General features: G+C 39.1%; 1 protein-coding gene across 1 annotated transcript in view; it reads left to right on the top strand.

Moving 5' to 3' along the window:
* Positions 1-22,675, top strand: part of LOC124723018 (spectrin alpha chain) — a 125,191-nt gene that overhangs the window by 64,848 nt on the left and 37,668 nt on the right. The window contains 6 exon segments of the mRNA XM_047248193.1: positions 445-579; positions 5,783-6,043; positions 7,563-7,754; positions 7,858-8,094; positions 8,872-9,153; positions 21,497-21,538. Coding sequence (XP_047104149.1) covers positions 445-579; positions 5,783-6,043; positions 7,563-7,754; positions 7,858-8,094; positions 8,872-9,153; positions 21,497-21,538 — 1,149 coding nt within the window.

The raw sequence follows: 22,675 nt of genomic DNA, 5'->3' as shown, positions 1-22,675 counted from the left end.
TCTAACCAGAGATTCAACTTACAGAAACACTTTCACATGAACGATAAACTTCAAAATGAAGCACACTAGCTGCAGGAGAAATTTGTTTATGCAGCATATTTAACACCTTCTTCTGGTTTAGTTCTAAATCATTCGTACACTGTGTAACTGACAGTGGATACATTTGATGATCTGAGAGAATGTAACAAGATTCCAAAAAGAATGCAATATAAATCCCAGCACATTTTTGTTACCTTGTCATGGTATTCATAGCTACTTCTATTTGAAAGTTTCTTTGCATGTGATTCAAAATTAACCCATATAAAAAACAGATTTATGAATTAGTCACATAGATCCAGTGAAGTTGTCACTTGTAATTCCTAGTCTCATGTTTTGATAGTTATGTAATATTTTGATTTTTCTTAGTCTGCCAACATAACTGAAGTGAATAAATTTTGATTACAGCAACAAGAAACACCTGTAATTGATGTCTCAGGGAAAGAATGTGTTATGGCACTGTATGATTATACAGAAAAATCACCCCGTGAGGTTTCCATGAAGAAGGGTGATGTTCTCACTCTTCTGAATTCAAACAACAAGGTTTGTTTATTCCTTTTTAGTTATCGATTTTCTGACAAATGTTTTAAGGCATTAAACCAGTTGATATGACAGCAATGATTCACAAGTACCAACATGTCCTTAAATTTGAGAGTTGTTTTATATGTTAGTACATGACATGACAAACATGGGCCGAAGAATTGTGAATGAATGTAAAATTGTTAATATGTCTCCTGTGTCTGGAAAGAGGACATAAGCAATGTGTGATCAAAGTACTGACTGTTTTAAAAGTAGTACATTTTCTCCAGAAATCGTGTTAAGTTTGTTTTGTAGGAATTTAAGGTACCAGTCTTTTCCCCACTGCATTCACAATAAATGGTGCATGTGAAGGAGGACTGTTAGTAAACCTCTCTATAAACTTGAATCTCTGATTTTACTTCACAGTCTTTTAAGATATACAAGGTGTGAAAAAAAGTAATGGGAATGTTTGTTTTCCTTAAAGAATCTTTATTTATTGATAATCAACTACTATTTTGTCTCCTTCAGAGTAATTCCCCTCAAATATAAAGCACTTGTGCCAGGGCTTTTTCCAATCTTGGAAGCACTTTTTGAACTCATTTTTCATTATTGTGATCAGCGCCTTTAGTGACTTGTTTTTATTTCATCAGTAGTGGCAAAACAGTGTGCTCCCATGGTTCTGATCAGCCTTGGGAATAGAATAGGGGGCCAAATCCAGCGAATACAGTGGATGAAGCAAGATAACGGTTTTACTTTTTGGCCAAAAAATCATGAATAAGCATTGAGATGTGAGTGGGAATATGATCATGATGCAATTTCCGCAAGTGATATTGTGCCACAGTTCTGGTTGTTTTCTTCGGATTGCTTCACACAAATGGCATGTAACTTCCAGGTAGCATTTCTTAATGACCATATGACCATAAGGCAGGGACTCGTAATGCACTATCCCATTCTAATCAAAGAAAACAGTGAGAAGAAGCTTCACATGTGATTGAACTGACCGAATTATTTTCAGTCTTGGCTCTTGAGGCAGTTTCCATTGGACGATTGGGCATTGGTTTTGATATCCTACCTGTATACCCACATTTTGTCACCTGTTACAACCTTCCTTAGACGTTCTGGGTCATTCTTGACTTCATTCAGCAATTTGAATGATATCCACGCAATGTCGTTTTTGGTTGAAATTTGACAATTTTTGAACGCACTCTGCTATTACATTTTTTGTGCCTAAAACATATGAAAAAATTGCTTGACATGAGCCAGAGGATATGCCAATATCAGCAGCAACATCTCTGAAGTTGATTTGGCGATTTTTCAGAACGATTTTCTTTGCTGCTTCGATATTGTCATCAGTAATTGATGTGCTAGGGAGTCCAAAGTAGTCGTTGTCTTAAACGTCTTCTTGACCACTCGTAAGCCCTTGTCTTACTCGTAGTAGAATCACTAAAAGCCACAGTCAAAATTTCAAATGTGGTGCTGCACTTTATTTCATTTTTCAAGCCAAATTTAATGCAAATTCTTGGGTCCATTATTCTCAGACGAAAAAATTCAGAGAGCACTCAGAAACACATCTAACCTTTTTGACTGTCAGTGGTAAATTAAATGTCAAAACAGCTGAAAATGGAAACTTATATCAGAAACGTGTGCACAAAAAAAAAAATTAGAGTTGGGTGTATAAACACTGTGAAGTTAAAAAAATTCCAGTTACTTTATGATCACACCTCATGTCTAGAAAGTAGAAAAATATTCATTGGCTCTACTGCAAACATACTCTCTCATACGTTTCACAGTAAACACACTGTGATGCACAATATGTCTCTCGTAGCATCTGCTGTTGGCGTCAGATGAGCTTCTCTATGTTACTTTTGCACTTGCTAAACAAACCCATGACAAAATCTGCTACTCTGACTTCTCTCTTTCCTGTATCGATCTTTCCTGGTCGGAGTCCCACACTGAGAAGCACTGCTCATGTGGTTGGACTATACAGCCTGAGGATTCTTCCAGTGTGTCAGTCTGTGTGGCACCTTCTGTGTGTACAGTGATTAGTTTCATGTGCGATTAGTTTTATGTGGTTTTTCCTCTTTAAATCACTCCATAAACAGTTTCCTGGTACTTAATTTTAGATGATAGAATTTAGTTTTCCACCCTTCCCTCTGTTGTTCTCAGTTGCTGTGTCTGTATCATCACTGAGTACCTTAATGTAAAACCAAAATTTATTAGTAATTTTTTATAGGATTGGTAGATAGAAGTTTCGTTTCTAATTCATTGACCATTCCACATATCTTTCTCCTTTGCTTTGTTCAGTTTTCATTTGTCTAAAGGATTTTAACTGTGTTTAAGTATCTGTTGATTAGGAGGCTCTATTTGATGTTGGAGCAGCTTCCTAATATATCTGTTGAACTAGATAGGTCTTTACCGTCCCTCACATCTTTATTCTACACATAATCTGTCTAAGGCATAGTGTACTCTAGAATTTGATCAATTTATACTCAGTTTTCGAGCTTGGAGATTAGAAATACCTTCTTCCCTTTCTTAACATTCCTACTAGCACTCACACTCAATGATGCTATAATGGCCTTAGTATCACAATTTCCCTGTTCTACATTAACTGAATTGAAAAGTTGTGGTTTGTTTGTAATTGGTAGATTAAAGACATACCCTCACAGATTGAGGTCTCGAAATAACTACGAATGGTAAGTTTCGGATGAAGCATTTAGGGCAGTATAACCCAAATCCCTGTCTCCACCATCCGCCTTAATTGCCGAGTCTCATAGCCTGTAAATAGTAAGTTGAAATCTTCCCAGTCCTCACACATGATCAGGAAATTTACATTCAACTTCTGTTAAAATGATTACCATAGAAAATGAAAAGCTCCTTTTATTGAAACATTAAAAAAAATCTTTCTCACTGTTGTTGTTCTTCTAGCTCCTTTTTTCTGAATTATGTATGAAATAGTGTAAGAGTTTTGTAACACGATACATGTTCTTAAAAGTAATTTAAGTATGCGGAATTATTCTCATGGTAATGTGTATATACAATTTCATACTTTAATGTTGTGATGTATAAAGGGTGGTCCATTGATCGTGACCAGGCCAAATATCTCACGAAATAAGCGTCGAATGAGAAACTACAAAGAACGAAACTTGTCTAGCTTGAAGGAGGAAACCAGATGTGCTATAGTTGACCTGCTAGATGGCACTGTCATAGGTCAAACAGATATCAGCTGCGTTTCCTAAGTAGGAACCCCCATTTTTTATTACATATTCATGTAGTACGTAAAGAAATATGAATGTTTTAGTTGGACCACTTTCTTCGCTTTGTGGTAGATGGTGCTGTAATAGTCACAAACATATGGCTCACAATTTTAGACGAACAGTTGGTAACAGGTAGGTTTTTTAAATTAAAATACAGAGCATAGGTACGTTTGAACATTTTATTTCGGTTGTTCCAATGTGATACGTGTACCTTTGTGAACTTATCATTTCTGAGAACGCATGCTGTACAGCGTAATTACCTGTAAATACCACATTAATGCAATAAATGCTCAAAATGATGTCCGTCAACCTCAATGCATTTGGCAATATGTGTAATGACATTCCTCTTAGCAGTGAGTAGTTTTCCTTCCGTAATGTTCGCACATGCATTGACAATGCGCTGACGCATGTCGTCAGGCGTTGTCGGTGGATCACGATAGCAAATCTCCTTCAACTTTCCCCGCAGAAAGAAATCCGGGGACGTCAGATCTGGTGAATGTGTGGACCATGGTATGGTGCTTTGATGACCAATCCACCTGTCATGAAATATGCTGTTCAGTACCGCTTCAACCGCATGCAAGCTTGTGCCACATATCCATCATGTTGGAAGTACATCACCAGTCTGTCATGCAGTGAAACATCTTGTAGTAACATTGGTAGAACATTACGTAGGAAATCAGCATACATTGCACCATTTAGATTGCCATCGATAAAATGGGGGCCAATTATCCTTCCTCCCATAATGCCCACCAAGGTCGCTGATTTTCCACTTGTCACAGCCATTGTGGATTTTCCATTGCCCAATAGTGCATATTACGCCGGTTTACGTTACCGCTGTTGGTGAATGACGCTTCGTCGCTAAATAGGACACATGCAAAAAATCTGTCATCGTCCCGTAATTTCTCTTGTGCCCAGTGGCAGAACTGTACACGACATTCAAAGTCGTCACCATGCAATTCCTGGTGCATAGAAATATGGTACGGGTGCAATCGATGTTAATGTAACATTCTCAACACCGACGTTTTTGAGATTCCCGATTCTTGCGCAGTTTGTCTGCTACTGATGTGTGGATTAGCCGCGACAGCAGCTAAAACACCTACTTGGGCATCATCATTTCTTGCAGGTCGTGGTTGATGTTTCACATGTGGCTGAACACTTTGTTTCCTTAAATAGTGTAACTATCCGGCGAATGGTCCGGACACTTGGATGATGTCATCCAGGATACTGAGCAGCACACATAGCACATGCCCGTTGGCTATTTTGATCACAATAGCCATACATCAACACGATATCGACCTTTTCTGCAATTGGTAGACGATCCATTTTAACACGGGTAATGTATCACGAAGCAAATACTGTCCGCACTGGCGGAATGTTACGTGATACCACGTGCTTATACGTTGACTATTACAGTGCCATCTATCACAAAGCAAAAAAAGTGGTCCAACTAAAACATTCATATTTCTTTACTTACTACACGAATATGTAATAAAAGACGGGGGTTCCTATTTAAAAAAACACAGCTGACATCCGTTTGACCTATGGCAGTGCCATCTAGCGGGCCAACCATAGTGCCATCTGGTTTCCCCCTTCAAGCTAGACGAGTTTTGTTCTTTGTAGTTTTTTCATTTTATGCTTATTTCGTGAAATATTGGCCCAGTCACTATGGACCACCCTGTATATTGTTTTTAGGTAAAGGTTTAAATCTGCAGGTAGTTGCTAAGTGTAAAATCAGCTAACTGCCTAATGTTGTGTTTGGACATAAGAAAAAATTACAAAGACAATTTATTGGCATAGTCTTCCATTTAATGAAAAAAGGGGGGGGGGGGGGAGAGAGAGAGAGAGAGAGAGAGAGAGTGGGGGGGGGGGGGGATGTAAAAGTGAGTTGTGATGTATTGTTTTACTTTATTCCTATAGTTCTGCTTATTTTAAATTTGTAATATAAAAGTTTTTTCTTTTTGTGCACATTGCAGGATTGGTGGAAAGTTGAAGTTAATGATCGTCAAGGATTTGTTCCAGCTGCATATGTTAAGAAGATTGAAGCAGGATTATCTGCCTCTCAGCAGAACCTTGCAGACAAGAATTCAATAGCAGCAAGACAAAATCAGATTGAAGCTCAGTATGATCAGTTACTGAGTTTGGCTAGGGAACGCCAAAATAAACTCAATGAGACTGTAAAGGCTTATGTGCTGGTTCGTGAAGCAGCAGAACTTGCAACTTGGATAAAAGACAAGGTAAGAGTTTCTGAATTTCGTTCATAAACACTAATGTAAACACCAGGTGTCTTGTAAAAAGTGTTTGACATTAACAAAATTTTGTTGTTGTGTATAAAATCTGGTCCAGTTAACTCTTCTAAAGATAAACAATAACGGATATTTACTGTGCTAATACAGTGAAACCCCACTTTTTACACTTTTCAAGGGACTTCAAAACATGGTCTAAAACATGGGAAAATGTAAAATGTGGGAAATAACGTTTCAAGCTGTAAAAGTTACGTATAGGATACCCCCTTGCACTTTATGTATGATATATGTACATAACAGACATCAAAAGACTTGTCAGGGACTTTATTATCTAATAAAGGTTTATTATGGAATAAAAACTGCGGGCAGAACATTTTCATGAACTTATACAGTATCTGAGAGATTCCCCAAAAATTAAATGTTTCTGCGCTGTGTCCTGACGTCTGCTGTGTGGACCAGCCCCCTCCCCACCCCTCCCACTGAGGTTACTATAATCGGGATGGCTTATCTGGATATGTTGCAAGAACATGTTTTTCTCCAGAATGAGATTTTCACTCTGTAGCGGAGTGTGCGCTGATACGAAACTTCCTGGCAGATTAAAATTGTGTGCCAGACGGAGACTTGAACTCGGGAACTTTGCCTTTCGCGGGCAAGTGCTCTGCCATCTGAGCTACCAAAGCACGACTCATGTCCTGTCCTCACAGCTTTGCTTCTCTGCTTTTCTCCAATTTGAAAGTCAACCTGAAAACTTTATTTGGTAGGAGGATGGATCCCCACCCCCATTGGTATCTCTTTGTACGAGAATGGTTGAATATCGGAAGTCCCTGACGATTGGTCGACATGACAGAGCTCTTCCCTGCTGGCCTCCATGTCCACATGACCTCTTGCCATGCAGTTTTTCTTTGGGGCTTTATAAAAGACCATGTCTACATTCCACCACTGCCTAATGATTTGCCAGAGTCGAGACACAGAATTGAAGTGGCTATTGCTTTCATTACTCTGGACTCGTTAACCAAATTGTGTAAAGAATTGGATTTTAGGTTGGCTGTGTGTTGTTGGATGCACGTTGTATTACTAAAGGTGCATATCTTGAACATTTTTAAGAGAAAGTAGGTCAGTTTACCTTCAATTTGATGTGCGATTTGTTGAAAATAGTCTAAACTAAACTGCTACATTACACTACAGAAACTAGGACAGTCTTTTATGGACACCTGGTTTATTCCTCGTGATTTGTTAATTGCTTCCTGGTTTAATTCATTGATAAAATTTAATTTGGTCTTAAGGTATTGTATTAAACACAGTCAAAATATGTATTTTAATCTAGTAACGTTTATTTGAAAACTATTTTGCCCAAATTCTGAATAAATATTTTATGCATTTTTTTATAGTTGATGTATCTAACATTATTAAAGTAATCTTCTTCATAAAAATAAACTGTCATTTAATATTATTGCATTTAAAGTTATACTGATTTAAAGCAATCTGTTTACATAGTTCTTCTCATTTTCAGGAAAGTTATGCTGAAGTAGCTGATGTTGGAGAAGACCTGGAACAAGTTGAGGTTATGCAAAAGAAGTTTGATGATTTCCAAGCTGATCTAAAAGCAAATGAAGTCAGACTTGCAGAAATGAATGAAATAGCAATGCAGCTCATGAGTCTCGGGCAGACAGAAGCTGCCTTGAAAATACAGACACAGATAGAGGTAAGTTTTTTGTCTTTTTCTTCACATTGTTCTTCGCCTTGATGGTCTTCTTCCTCCGAAACAAATTTTTATGGAGGCTTCAGAAAAACAATTTCTGTTTCAGGATTTGAATCAGAAGTGGACGTCACTGCAGCAGCTAACATCAGAGAGGGCCACACAGTTAGGGTCTGCACACGAAGTTCAGCGTTTCCACAGAGATGTTGATGAGACAAAAGACTGGATTCAAGAAAAAGATGAAGCTCTAAACAATGAAGACTTGGGAAAAGATCTGAGAAGTGTGCAAGCTCTACAGAGGAAGCACGAAGGTCTTGAGAGGGATTTGGCTGCACTGGGAGACAAGGTTATAATTGTTATATGAGTAATAGTAATTTCATAGTATGGTCTCTACACACACCATTTAATGCGATGTAGGACTCAGCAGTGAGATCTATGTTTGTCTGCTAGTTATAGCCTCAGTATGACTCAAAATCTTACATTTCAGACTGACAAAGAACTTCTGGATAACCTGGAACAACTTGGAGCCTAATTTATATCATATACGTAATGTTTTCTCTGAGAAGGTCGAATTTGTGGTATACATGTATATATGATGATAAATCTTACACTTACCACCCATGTGATTTTTATTTATTTACTTTTTTCCCTATGTTTAAACCCACACCATCCTGCTGTAATTTTGAACTTATCTTTGAAAATTATGGAAGTTTAATGTATGAAAATAGACTGTGCACCCCCCCTCCCCCTTTTCCCCTGTCCCCGTTCTTGTCCACTCTTGCCAAAGTTAGATTCATTAATTGCGTAGAACTCCATTATCCATGTTCACGAACCTATTGTGCTCTCAAGAAGAAAGAAAGAAATGTACAGGAACACTGTACACTCCACTAGTTGCCTCATAGTGGAATTGAGAAGTTGCAAGAAGGTTAATTATTACAGTGTTGTTTTGAAAACCTGTGGTTTCATTTTTAAACTTTATGGTGTTTATATTGCCTCTGTTGTGATCATTTGAGGTGGTCCTGTGTATTGAGATCAGAAGTAAATTTAAAGGGAGTAATATCTGTCACCAGGAGTATTAAACTATTGTTAAATTTTCTGTACCATTTGTGTTCTTGCATTGCAGATCAGGCAGCTTGATGAAACCGCAAACAGGCTTATGCAGACTCATCCAGAAACAGCTGATCAGACGTATGCCAAACAGAAAGAGATCAATGAAGAGTGGACTCAACTCACAGCAAAGGCAAATAGCCGCAAAGAGAAGTTGTTGGATTCATATGATCTCCAACGTTTCTTGAGTGACTATCGTGATTTGATGTCGTGGATCAATAGTATGATGGGCCTTGTTTCCAGTGATGAACTTGCAAATGATGTCACAGGAGCTGAAGCTTTATTAGAAAGACATCAGGTAACAATACTGTTATACACTGTGGCTGTAGTGGAAACTTCACCTGTAACTTTATGATCTGTTAATCCTGGGAAGTGATGTAGAATCATTGTGATGAGCATTAACAGATTGTGTATTTGAAGACCACTAGTTTCAGGACTTCTAATACACAGTGAAACACATTTTGTAAGTTTTGTACGGCCTTGGAAACTGTCCAACTAGTTAATCTAGACTCCACTGTGAGGAAGAGGAAGTATTGACAGTAGTGATTTCTCCTCCCTCAGTACGCCCGTCTGTATCTCTGTTTATCTTCTAGAAGCATCACTGGGCTTTACCTATCAGCCTTCTTGCATGGCTGAATTATGTTTGAGAGTGATGGTTTTTGTTTATCTGGATGACTGTTTTTGTGTGTGACTGTTTGTCTGTAATTGGTTGTACCGCGAATTGTCTAGGTAATGTGGAAATTGGTCTTTTATCTGAAGTGTCGAGGTATTGTGTACCTAACTAATGTATAAGATGATGGGTCGAAGTGCTAGCTTTCTCATAGGGATTTTCTTACTTTCTTTTGATGTCTGTATTTTTATCTTTCAGATATTGCACCAGTTGGTGATAGTGCTAAGTGTTCTTGTAGCAGTGTAGTGAATGTAAAGAAAGACATTTTTCCACCAGACCATGTATAAAATTTATTATTTATCACACTACCAGTTCAGGCATTGTCTATTCTCATGTGTGTGTTGAGAACATAACAAACGCCATAGCAAAAGACAGCTAAACACAATCATGTAACTAATTGGAATATCATTACACAAAGATAAATTTTGCCTCTAGTAACATATGTGGCTACATCATCATTATTAATTTAAAAGTAGAGTGCCATGCATAATTGTGCAAAGAGCAGTTGTTAAACATTCTCACCTAAAATATGAATTTGCATGACATGAAAATGCTTATGAGAACAAGAAGGTTACCATGTTCTTCAAATGTCACAGCTAGCTAGAAGCACTAATAAAAAAAATCTTGCAACATTTCTTACTAAACACACTGTTTACACATACTCAACAAGGTGTGATCTGTGCAGTGTGCAGGGGAAATTTTGATCTGTCAGCCAGAGAATAAAAATACGAGAATTTTATAACTATCGATATGATTTCAAAAATATCTCTCTCTCTTTCACTGAGGCTGGTATTACACTATCGTATTTTTTTGTCAAAGTTGATATGTCAAATATTTATGTCAAAGAAATTTGATAGTGTATAGGAAACTTCATCAAATCTTGCCTTTCGTCAAAGAAATATTATCAAATTTAGTGTCTCACATGAGGTTTGATCATAAAAGTTGTTAATCTTCTATTTGCTACAATGTGAATCGTAACTGCGTGGAGCACTGGTATCACTTGCAGCTATTTGGTGTGTGTGTGTGTGTGTGTGTGTGTGTGTGTGTGTGTGTGTGTGTGTGTGTGTGTGGGGGGGGGGGGGGGGGTAGTGCATACTTGTTGTAATCATGTGCTGATGGGCAGGTGAGATATGCTGCAGGTGACTTAAAATCCACAACCACAGCTACCTCTACGTCTAGAAGATTCCAAGCAGCTTTTCAGAAAGACAGGAGAGGGGGGACACTCTAAAATAAAATAAATTCTTAGCTATCCATTCTACTTTATCTATTTTTGAACTTTGGATGCCACAAGTTACAGAAGTGCTTCATCTGTTTCGTACTTTTTATTACTTTTGCAGTTGGAACACTAATTCTGTTAAATTATTCAAAATAAAAATAGTTCTTAATGTCCGTATAGAATACTAAACATTTATTTACCTTCAGATTTTCCTCCTACAGTAGTTCATAAATCACTTCATACATTTCTAGAATTATTTCGGTTAATGTCCACTGTGGTATTAGAGCACTGTATTGTTAGCTAGAGTAATTCCCTCCTGTAGTAAGAAATGAAATTGTTGTAGTGACATTGTCTTCTGCACATACAGCATTTCTCAAGTGAGTATTTTGCTTTGTAATATGAGGAGCCACTTTACTCAGCAAACACTGAAATGCCCTCTGCTTGACGTCCTCCGCTTTCCGCTCTTCTAACAAATTTTGCTGAATGCTTTATTATCTTGACGTAAAACCTACGGCTTCAACCAAATATGTTCCCTTTGTTTTATCGCCACTTCTCTCCCACATGTACATACAGTGCAATTGTGGTACAAGCAACTGCAGTGCATAAGAAATTGTTGTTGTCCGCCATATTAAACTTCGATGAAAAATGAGACGACACTGTAGTATCTCTTTTTATCACCACTTTAAAGATCTTTCTCAAAGAAATTTTATGAATATTTGATTCATATTTCTTTGTCAAAGAATTATATAGTGTAATACCGGCCCAACAGTTATGTGAAAAACATGGTATATTAATACATTAGTGTCCCATATAAACATTATTACAGAATTTTTCAAACAGTGGAAGATTCAGGCTGGAATGTAACAATACTAGAAAAAGGGAAATTGCTACTCACCATATAGTGGAGATGCTGAGTCACAGATAGGCACAATAAAAACACTGTCACAAATAAAGCTTTTGGCCCATAAGGCCTTCGCACTGCGAGCAGCAGCACCAGTACACGATGCGAGTGGTGACTGGGTGGGGGTAAGGAGGAAGGTGGGACGGGGAGGGGGAGGGATAGTAGGGTAGGGGTGGCAGACAGTGCAGTGTTGCTGGGGAGAACGCAGGGAAGAGGTGGAGAGAGGCTAGGGCAGCTATGTGCAGTCAGGAGGTTCAACAGAGGGTGGAGGGATAGAACTTTACCCTACCCTCCAAAACTCCTGCCCACCACAACACAATCCAGTACCTGAACAGACTTGAAACACTGTCATGAACCTTTCCTTAGCCCCGCAGAAATAGCTGTCCTTTCCAAAGGCCTGATCTTTTGCCCCACTCCGAAATTCAGTCATGCAGGACTTGTTAAAGACCTTGCCTCCTCTCCCCGGTGGTCCCTACTGTGGAAACACTTTTTCGCCACCAACCCTACCAATCAGACTCAACCAAAGACCAATGTTGAACCCTACCTAACTCAGTTCACTCCTCCATCCAACCATGATCCACCCCACTGTCCCCAAATCATCACCTGTTAACTTTCCAGAATTTCTTAACCTCGAACCTTGCCTCATCATCATTCCCCAAATCCGTCAACATGTAAACTAACCTTACATCCACAGAAAGAACTGCAATCCACCATCTAAAAACTGATCCCTATCCTAGAATCCTACCTGCAGACAAAGGCTCCTCCACTGTTGTTTTGAACCGCAAGGATTGCCTGGTGGAAGGACTCTCCAGCTGTCATATAAATCCACGTGCAAACCTTGCCACAGTGACCCCGTTCCAGAAATCCAGCAGGATCTCTAGTCACTCATTAAATCCTTAGGCTCATCCCAGAACCTCTCCTCAGATTCCATATTTCTACTCACACATGCCACTCCCCTCACTCTCACCTTCTGCATGCTTCCAGAAGTCCATAAACCCCACCAACCAGGACACCCAATTGTGGCTGGTTACTGTGCCCCCACTGAAAGAATCTCTGCTCTTTTTGACTTGACACCTTCAACCTATTACCCGTAACATACCCTCCTATATAAGATACCAACCATTTCCTCCACCAACTCTCCTAAGTTCCTGTCCCTTTACCACATGGTGCACTGCTCGTCACTATTGATGCCACCTCCCTTTACACTAACATCCCTAATGCCCATGTCCTGACTGCTATTGAACACTACCTTTCCCAACGCCTGATGGATTCCAAACCAACAACATCCTTCCTAGGTGACATGACCAACTGCATCCTTACCCACAATTACTTCTCCTTTGAAGGCATTACCTGCAAACAGATCCAAGGTACGGCTATGGGCACCTGCATGGCACCATCCTATGCCAACCTATTCATGGGCCATATAGAGAAATCCTTTCTGTACACTCAGAATCCTAAACCTCTCACCTGTTTTAGATTCATTGATGACATCTTTGTGATATGGATCGAGGGCGAGGACACCATACCCACATTCTCATGGTCATCATCACAGACCGCAATTATCCTCCCAACCTTGTACAAAAACAAATCTCCTGTGCCTTATCTTTAGTGTCTCCCACAACTTCCATAAGTCCCACCGTCTGGCCTCAGAGGATCATTCCCCTCGTAACTCAGTACCACCCAGGACTGGAGCAACGGAATTACATCCTCTGCCAGGGTTTTGACTACCTTCGTCGTGCCCTGAAATGAGAAATGTCCTGGCCACTATCCATCACACCCCTCCCACAGTGGTATTCCGCTTTCCACTGAACCTACACAATATACTCATCCATCCCTACACAACCCCTGCTCCCAACCCCTTAACTCATGGTTCATACCCCTGTAATATACCTAGATGCAAGACCTGCTCCATACCTCCTCCTCCTCTGCTACTACCACCACCACCACCACCACCACCACCACCACCACCTCTGGTTACAAACATCACCTATCCCATCAAGGGCAGGGCTACCTGTGAAACCAGTCATGATCTAGCTAAGCTGCAACCACTGTGCTGCATTCTATGTGGCCACGACAACCAACAAACTGTCTCTCTGCATGAATGGCCACCGACAAACTGTGGCCAAGGAACAAGTGGACCACTTGGTTGCTGAGCACACTGCCAAACCATGAGATCCGTCATTTCAGTGAGTGCTTCACAGCCTATGTCATATGGATCCTTCCCACAAATCACCAACTTTCCTGAATCCTCACCCATACAGCCTCCCTGTTCCCATTCGAGCACTATACAGCCCTCATTCCACCATTGCGCCCAGTCTTTTTATTTCCCTTCTTCTCCGCCGTCCCCCACTCCCCACCTCAACCCTGCCCACCATCTAACCTCCTGACTGCACGTAGCTGCCCTATCCTCTCTCCACCTCGTCCCTGCATGCTCTCTACCTCGTCCCTGCATGCTCTCCACCTCGTCCGTACATGCTCTCTAGCAGCACTGCACTGGCCACCACCCCTACCCTACTTTCCCTCCCCCTCCCCACCACAGCCTCCTCCTTAACCCCACCCAGTTGCCACTCCCATCATGCACTGGTGCTGCTGCTTGCAGTGTGGCTACAGTTGTTTGTGTGTGAGAGAGAGAGAGAGAGAGAGAGAGAGAGAGAGAGAGATATTTATTATGCATCTGATTTCCGCAGCAAAAGTCACATTTGTACATTGAAATATAAAAAGAAGTTCCCACAGTGTAGGCTTATTCTGAATTTTGATATTCCGTTGGCATGTTAGGTCTATAGTCTGATTAAAATTACTTGATAGTAGACACATCATGCATTGTAGCTGGTTTTGTCGAATCGGAGCGCTTAGTGTGAAGCTCAAGTCATTCACGAACCACACCAAAAAACTATCTCTCTCTCTCTCTCTCTCTCTCTCTCTCTCTCTCTCTCTCTTGTGCGCACGTGCACACACAAAACAATCATAATGAAATACACATTTCATACACAGCACTAACTAAACACTACTGTACTGGTTCCTTCCACACAAGAAGTTATTCAGCATCATATATACAGTTATTATAATCAGAGAGATTGGCTTACATAAGATAAGCTTCACATGACATTATGTTGAGTTGAATTTTTAAGGCTTTCAGTCTTTGTGACTCAGACGCCAGAGTCCTGAGTATAACCGCCTTTTGCAGTTTAATGTTATAGCATACCGTATTTACTCGAATCTAAGCCGCACTTGAATCTAAGCCGCACCTGAAAAATTAGACTCGAAATAAAGGAAAAAATAATTTCCCGAATCTAAGCTGCAGCTGAAATTTGAGACTCGAAATTCAAGGGGAGAGAAAAGTTTTTGGCCGCACCTCCAAATCGAAACAAAGTTGGTCCATTGTAATATGAGACAGAATCCAGGTCGAATGAATGACGATACAGCTACAGTAGTTTGGTTCGAGCCGTAAGCTTAGCAGTTAAGCTTTACCAGGTAGCCATTGCTATGCGTCAGGCGCTCCGTCCTTATTTATGCGGGTACCCTTCGTTTTTCACGTGCTTCGTCTGGTTTGAATTGATTGCTTATTTTTCTTTGATCCGATCATTGCCGTTCTCTTTGTTATAGGAGTTTTCGTCACTCTAAGCTGAAAATGCATTACTGTACTGTGTCGTGCATTGCTTGTCGCATTCCGATAGTGAATGTTCACGACCTGTCGCCTCTCGCGGCATGGTTTGCTTTTGTGCGTGCTACCGCCGCTTACAATAACAAAAAACAATAGTGAATGTTCACGACCTGTCGCCTCTCGCGGCATGGTTTGCTTTTGTGCGTGCTACCGCCGCTTACAATAACAAAAAAAAAGAGAGTAATTGTCTCAGTAGCGAAACAATGGCAAGAGACTGCTATTTGTTGTTATTTACACTGCTGCTTTCTTTGATAATGATCAACAAGAGCCAAATAATAAACTGCGTATGATAGAAGATGTTCTGAACGAGAGTTTAGCGAAAATTTTTCTCCATTTGAAAATCTTTGCAGACGCCTCTTTAGTACATTATTTTCCGCACAGAAATTAGAGTCATCTTAGATTTAAAAATCTAGTCAATTGCCGTGCTTCATTTCTGACTGTATCACTATTAGGCATAAGAGTAATACGAATATGAACATGACGAATGTGTATACTGCCGCATTTGTGTTGTCTCACTCTAGTTTCGTAGTTTATTAGGCAGACAGGATTTAAATGAGATAGCAGCAAACACGAAAGAATACATGGCAAAATGTTTATATTCGTATTATTCTTATGGTGAAGAGAATACTGCATGTGATTCAGAATTCACAAAAGTTCCCATTAGCAACCATCTCTTCTCACAGGTAGAAAAAAAATCAGAACATAGAATTGGCCATACTGACAAACATCGCAAACGGTCTTGCCAGTCGGATTTTCGTAGTACATTGAAAAGCTGCTACATTCGAAGATGAACAATACGGAATTTGTATTTACTTCGTTGGATAATGTATGAAAATGCGGTGGTCAAAATTCGGGGCGGAGAAAAAAAGCTCGTCTTCCACCTTTCTTTTAATTTATTTACTGACGCAGAGGTTTTGGTGCCAGTATTTATCTTTGTGCCTGTAAAGCATGCCTGTGTATCGCTACATATATTCGACGGCAGAAGTTAGTTGTGGCGGCACCTACCAACATATTTCAGAACTTCCGCTTACTTTGCACTCGATTCTAAGCCGCAGGCGGTTTTTGGGATTACAAAAACCGGAAAAAAAGTGCGGCTTAGATTCGAGTAAATACGGTAGTCGTTAGCGCATAAGCGTCACGTATAAAAGGTCGAAGGTTCGAATCTCGCCAAATGCAGGGAACTTTTTATTTTCCTAAATCTCATCAAAAGACTTTATCATTTTTTTTTTATGCAGTTAACTGGTTTAAATGCCTCCGCCCCCCAATACTTTGCCATTTCATTTTCATCATAGTTGTGACTTCTTTTATTTGTTCTTATTTTTCTTCCTATCGTTCTTTTTTTATTTGGGATCTGCTTATGTCGCCTATAATCTGCAACCAAGGTCCAACCAAGACTGTTCATAAATTGGTAACACAGGATTCTGTGTTGCCAGTGTGAGGATAGTTTCGAATAACCAGTGACAGAGAGAAATTACAGTTTGTTTTTACCGCTAAAACATGAATTTTGCTGCAGAAGATGGCTATGCAAACATAAACATAATTATATTTATATGTTGCGCATGCTCATAGAGGTTATCCTTAAATGCTGTTAACAAAGTGATCGTGATTTCAGTTCTTCTGCAGATTGTTGATTGTTGTTTTCTTGGATACATTGCACATCACCAGGTTGTGGTCAGGTTATGACAGTAGTATTCAGTACTTCAAAACCCATTGCCTTGCGCAGTTCAGTCATTGGTCACATACTATCAGCTGTCGACAGAGCATCTCCCATTTCTGTCATACATCACAGTGGCTGCTTCCAACAATGCTGCATGTTATGCATTAACACCATTTTTGGTGTGGCCCGTGGTGTTTGTGTCACCCCTAATGGTAGCTGGCAGTGAATCTGGAAGCACTGTAGTGGCAAGTGACAGACGTCAACTGACAAGTAATTTTAATCATACCGTAGTGTGCGGCACGATCATTTGTGAATTCAAAGTATAGCATAGTATAATGATGAAACATTTCTGGACACCCCTATGTAATACAGATTCAACCATTAGACATCATGAGAGGTTGACCTGCTAGTATAAGAGGAGGTAGAATGTATTGTGTTGTCAGTAGAGAAGCAGTAACAGTGGTCAGGAGAGCTCAGTGACTTTGAATGTGGGCCAATCATTGGATGTCACTTGAGTAACAGATCCATAAGGGGCATTTAAACCATTCTAAAACTGCCAAAGTCAACTGTGATGTGACTGAAGTGGAAACATGAAGCAACACGACACAGCAAACCAAGATCAGGCAGACCTTGTGTACTGACCGACAGGGACCGTCGACCATTGATGGCTCCAAAAAATTGCATGTAATGATCAAAATGTTATACCTGAGTTAAAAAAAGGGCTACCAGCACTCCAGCTAGCACAATGACTGCACATATAACAGTCCAGTAGCTCCTTATAAGCCACACACATCTGTAGTCGATGCTACATGAAACTTGAAGTGGTGTAAAGAGATACCGCCGGTCAATGGATGACGAAATGAGTTACGTGAAGTTATGAATCATGTTATACCCTCTGGCAATCCAATGGAAAGGTTTGTGTTTGGTGAATGCATGGAGGACTTTACCTGTCATAATGTGTAGTGCCAACAGTGAATTATGGAGGTGGTGGTGGTGTTATGACATGGCAGTGTTTTTCATGGTTAGGACGTGATTCCCTTACTGTACTTGAGAAAACACTAAATGTGGAAGGATATAAACACATTTTACAGCGATATGTACTGTATAATGTAGCGGAACAGTTTGAAGACAATGACTGACTGTATCACTATGACAATGCACCCTGTCATAAAGTGGCACATGTGAGACAATAGTTTGTGGAAAATAACATTCCTAAACTGGACTTGCTTGCCCAGAGTTCTGACTTCAACCCAGTGGATTACTTTTATGGTTTAGTGTGTCAACTTTGCCCCAAACTTCAGTGGTCAACATCATTGCCATCTCTGGTTTCGGTTCTTGAGGAAGAATAGGCTGCCATTCCTCTACAGACATACAAACACGTTATTGATAGTGTCAGTAGACTTCAGGCTATAATAAAAGTGAAGGGGGGGTACACTCCACATTAATGCCCACTAACAGGTGTCTGGAAAATTTTGATCAGATAGTGTATAAATTTAGTGCCAAAATAATTTTCACTATTTGCAAATTATAAACTTCAGGTAAATCATTTGGTATATGCATAAATGCTATTCAAAATGTTCCTTTTAAAAAGTCAAAATCAGCTCAGATTATGCTACAGCACACACACACACACACACACACACACACACACACACACACACACGTATACTGATGAACATTTCATAGGGTTCAGTCGTCATGTGGTTCAGTCATCATGTGACTATAACTTTCACAAGACTCTTACTGCGTTGCTTTAAGAGTTGTTACTCTGTACAGGCAGCTTGTACTACATGTAGAGACACCCATTCTGCATGAATAGCCATTTGAGTGAAGGATATTACGTAAACCTTTTAACTATTTGCAGTGTATAAGGGGGCTGTCAAATGAAAAACAGATAGAGGGGGAAAAGTAACCTGTTTACTAGTTCAAAAGTAATCATCACAACTGTTAACACATTTATTGTATCATGAGATGAGGCAATCAGTGCCTTCATGGAGTGATTGTAGTTGCCTATGGAACCATGATTGTACCTAGGCTTGCATCTCTTCATCCAAAACAAATGAATGGCAACAAGTGTCTTACTTCAGGGCTCCAAAAATATGGAAACTGCATGGGGAGGGATCAGGACTGTATGGAGGATGTGTAAGGGATTCCCAGTGAAACTTCTGCAGCATAATCAAACAGGCACGCCAGCTCTGATAGTCATGACGACCTACTGCTTGGACTAAGAGGGCCCATTACTCATTGACTTTCTGGAACATGACACCACAATTAATGCAGAATGGAGCATGGAACAATGTTGATGGATAATATCATTCCGTTGCAGTATAATGCACGCCCACATGTTGCCAAAGGTGTTTTGGTTTGTTCCACATGTCATCTTCACATAAGTTGTTAATGTAATATTTTTGTTTCATATCACACAGAAATTTGTGTTTTCATTTGCATATGTAAAGAAGTTTACAATGTTTATCAATTACCAACTGCTTTCATGGCAGATTTTCTTAAACTAAACTACTTACTGGTGAGTTTTTCTCACGTTTAACATACAATTGATGCAGCTAAACAGTGCCTTATGTTTAACTTGTCAATACAAAATCTAGTCTTTTTTTTGTATTTATGTTGTGCTTTTCCTAATGGAAAAAAATAGAAAGGAAAATTTTATAGTTTCATTCTTTCCATTCACTTTAATAGGTAGCACACTTTTTGTAGCTAAAACAATAAGATAGCTCTAGTTTTTTCTGGTTTCACTGAAAGCTTTTAAAGATCTCAGAAATTACCATAAGTGGAAATGAATAATATTTAGCGCTGAACTAAGATTGAGAAACTTATTTCTGTTGCAGTGATTTATCTATGTAATACGTACTTTAAAAATGCTAAACTTAGGATTATTCTAAAGGTATCACTAAGAACCCAAGGGGAATGCCAAAGCCAACTTATGTTTGAGGGAGACGGGCAGGGGGAGGCGGGTGTGGGGGGAATAAACAGTACGTTGCTTGTGTGGAAAAACGTTCTCGTACCAGCCCAGGTTCACACTAAGAGAAATAAGTAAAAAGTTAATGTTGTGAACATTGTGATGTCAGATAGTTTGTTTTACCTTATCATAATTACGCGAAATCATTTTTCAAAGGTCTGATATTTGCTTCGTTGTACAATTCTCTTCAACTTTTTATGACAACTTGATGCAGCAGGTATGACATATAGAGCAACATTTGGCAGACATAACAGACTCGGGCTTGACATGGGCCGAGCCACATGCTGTTAGCATGAACTAAAAGAAAAAAACTTCACCTTGGGGAGTTATTGCTTGTGTTATACTGTACTTTTCAGTGAGGCTTTGATATTGGAGGCAGTTTAAGTCTAAATTTTGAATGTTTATGAACTACAGACAAAATGAGCATATTACTGTGTAAAAATGGAAGCCTTTATGGAATTTACAAAACAGGTAAAATTATAAGACAGTAGTGTCATCATATGTCATGCTCACAGCATAATGGGTTCACCTGTTTTTGATTTGCATTTTTAATTGTGTCAAAGTACAACTTGATTCATTGATATTTAGCAGTGATACATGCTGTCTTTTTGATCCAACTGGTTGTCGTTTATATGCACAACATAGAGGTGTAGCGACATCTTGACTGGATCTTATTATAAATAGTTCTATAAAAAAAATACATAACATAAATAACACTGCAGTTGTGATTCTGTATTAAAGTTCTTGTTCATATTAGCAATGTATGGAGAGACAGAGAGAGAGAGAGAGATTTTGAACATTTTTCAGTCTGTTCAATTACTTATGGAGTGAGTAAGCAATGCCCTGTTTCAGCAAACTATTGCTATGTAAATGTAGTTTGCTTTTCAAATTGATTATCAATTGACTGTTAAAGCTATTTCCTTTTAATTTATGAAACCTTGTGTGACACTGTTTTTAACCAAATTGTTTTTGCAATTTCTTTAAAAGAAGGAAGAATTTTGAGCAGTGAAATGAAAATAGGAACAGTAATACCCATTGATGTTATCAGCAGAATGGGGAGGAGCTTCACAGCGTACTACTGCTGCGGTGATGATATTATTGCAGCATATAATACCTTTGACTTCGAATTTTTATTTAAATTTTTATGGCCATTATTAGCTGTAGGTGTCATATTGTTTACACAGAAACATTTCCAGTCTGTCACAGTTTTATATTGAGTCTCTGTATTTCTTCTGCCACTGAAGAAGGGGGAAACAGTACAGGGACAACTGATGGACACAGTGTTTCACCTCACTTATTTAGACAATAATGTGAACATCACTGTTTCACTTTATTATGAAAGTAGAAACATTATACATAAACATTTCATACAATGATAATTATGCGTCATTTTAATCTCCTCTTTGTTGCTTGCTTGCCTGTATAATGCTACCTTCGTTTTGTCAACACAGTCAGTACAGTGATATGTGTTGTTTTCCCCAAACCCTGTAACAGTCACTTGTAGTCAATTGTGGAAATACAAAAATCTCTTTTTAAATGTCAATTTTGTTTGTTCATTGTAGAATCATCGAGCGGAGATAGATGCCCGCTATGGGGTTGCTCAGGTATATTATTAGTCTGGATTGATCTGGCCCACTGACATTAACTTACATGCCTCTGTATAATAACAGCTAGTGTTTTGTTGTACAGACTGCATGAGTTAACAGTCTAGTAACTGAACTCTTCATTTCACTAAAACACTATATATTATGTGACAAACATGAATAATTGTTTAGTAATTGAAGCATGTTAGTGTTGTGTGGCAATTCCAGCTCTGTTCCAGAAATACCTAATCTGTTCTTCAGTTTTTGAAATAACAAATGCTTGAACTTCCGAATGAGACAGCACAGTATTTTGGGTGCACAGTTTAAAAGCAAAAGTTACTCTGGATGATTAAGGCTGAGTTTTTAATGTATGCTTTTCAACCAGTGTGCCAAAGTATACAGAGATTTTATGTATATTAATGTGATTTTCAAGGTTAGTAGACTTTGTATAAATCCATTGATAATACATTTCATAACATTACTTTTCCCGTCGTCTGAGGTAGCAAAATGATTATCACCATCTTGCAGATAACATAATTAATAGTTGTGGAACTTTTAATTAATAATTGTGGAACTTTAGTATGTTAAGTGCTCTTTCATTTTTCTTTTCATCTCAGGGAAACAAAGTGCCCATGACTCTGAAGTCCCAAAGAAATTGATACATTCAGCACTTATTTGTTATATTTCAAGGAACATGATTCAGGGAGAAAAGATGGAGGAGGAATGTAATGCATATAATAAAACTGTTATATGTGGGATTCAATATTGCAAGAAGTAATTACACCGAAGTGACAGTTGTGGGATAGCGATATGCAACCATACAGATGCTGGGGTGTTGCATACACAAGGTATAAAGGGCAGTGCATTGGTGGATCTGTCATTTGTGCTCAGGTAATTTGTGTGAAAAGGTTTCCGACATTGATCATGGCCAAATGATGGGAATTAAGATTTTGAACATGAGATGGTATTTGGAGCTAGACACATTGCACATTCCAGTTTGTAAATTCTTCTGAAATTCAATATTCCCAGATCCATAGTGTCAAGAGTGTGCCAACAATACCAAATTTCAGGCATTACCTCTCATCATGGAGAATGCAGTGGCTGACAGCCTTAACTTGACAGAGAGCAACTGCTTTCATGTAGAGTTGTCATTGCTAA

Source organism: Schistocerca piceifrons, chromosome X (genome assembly GCF_021461385.2).
Source record: "Schistocerca piceifrons isolate TAMUIC-IGC-003096 chromosome X, iqSchPice1.1, whole genome shotgun sequence".
NCBI lineage: Eukaryota > Metazoa > Arthropoda > Insecta > Orthoptera > Acrididae > Schistocerca > Schistocerca piceifrons.
The sequence above is the reverse complement of the archived record's forward strand: the minus strand, read 5'-3'. Positions and strand labels throughout refer to the sequence as shown.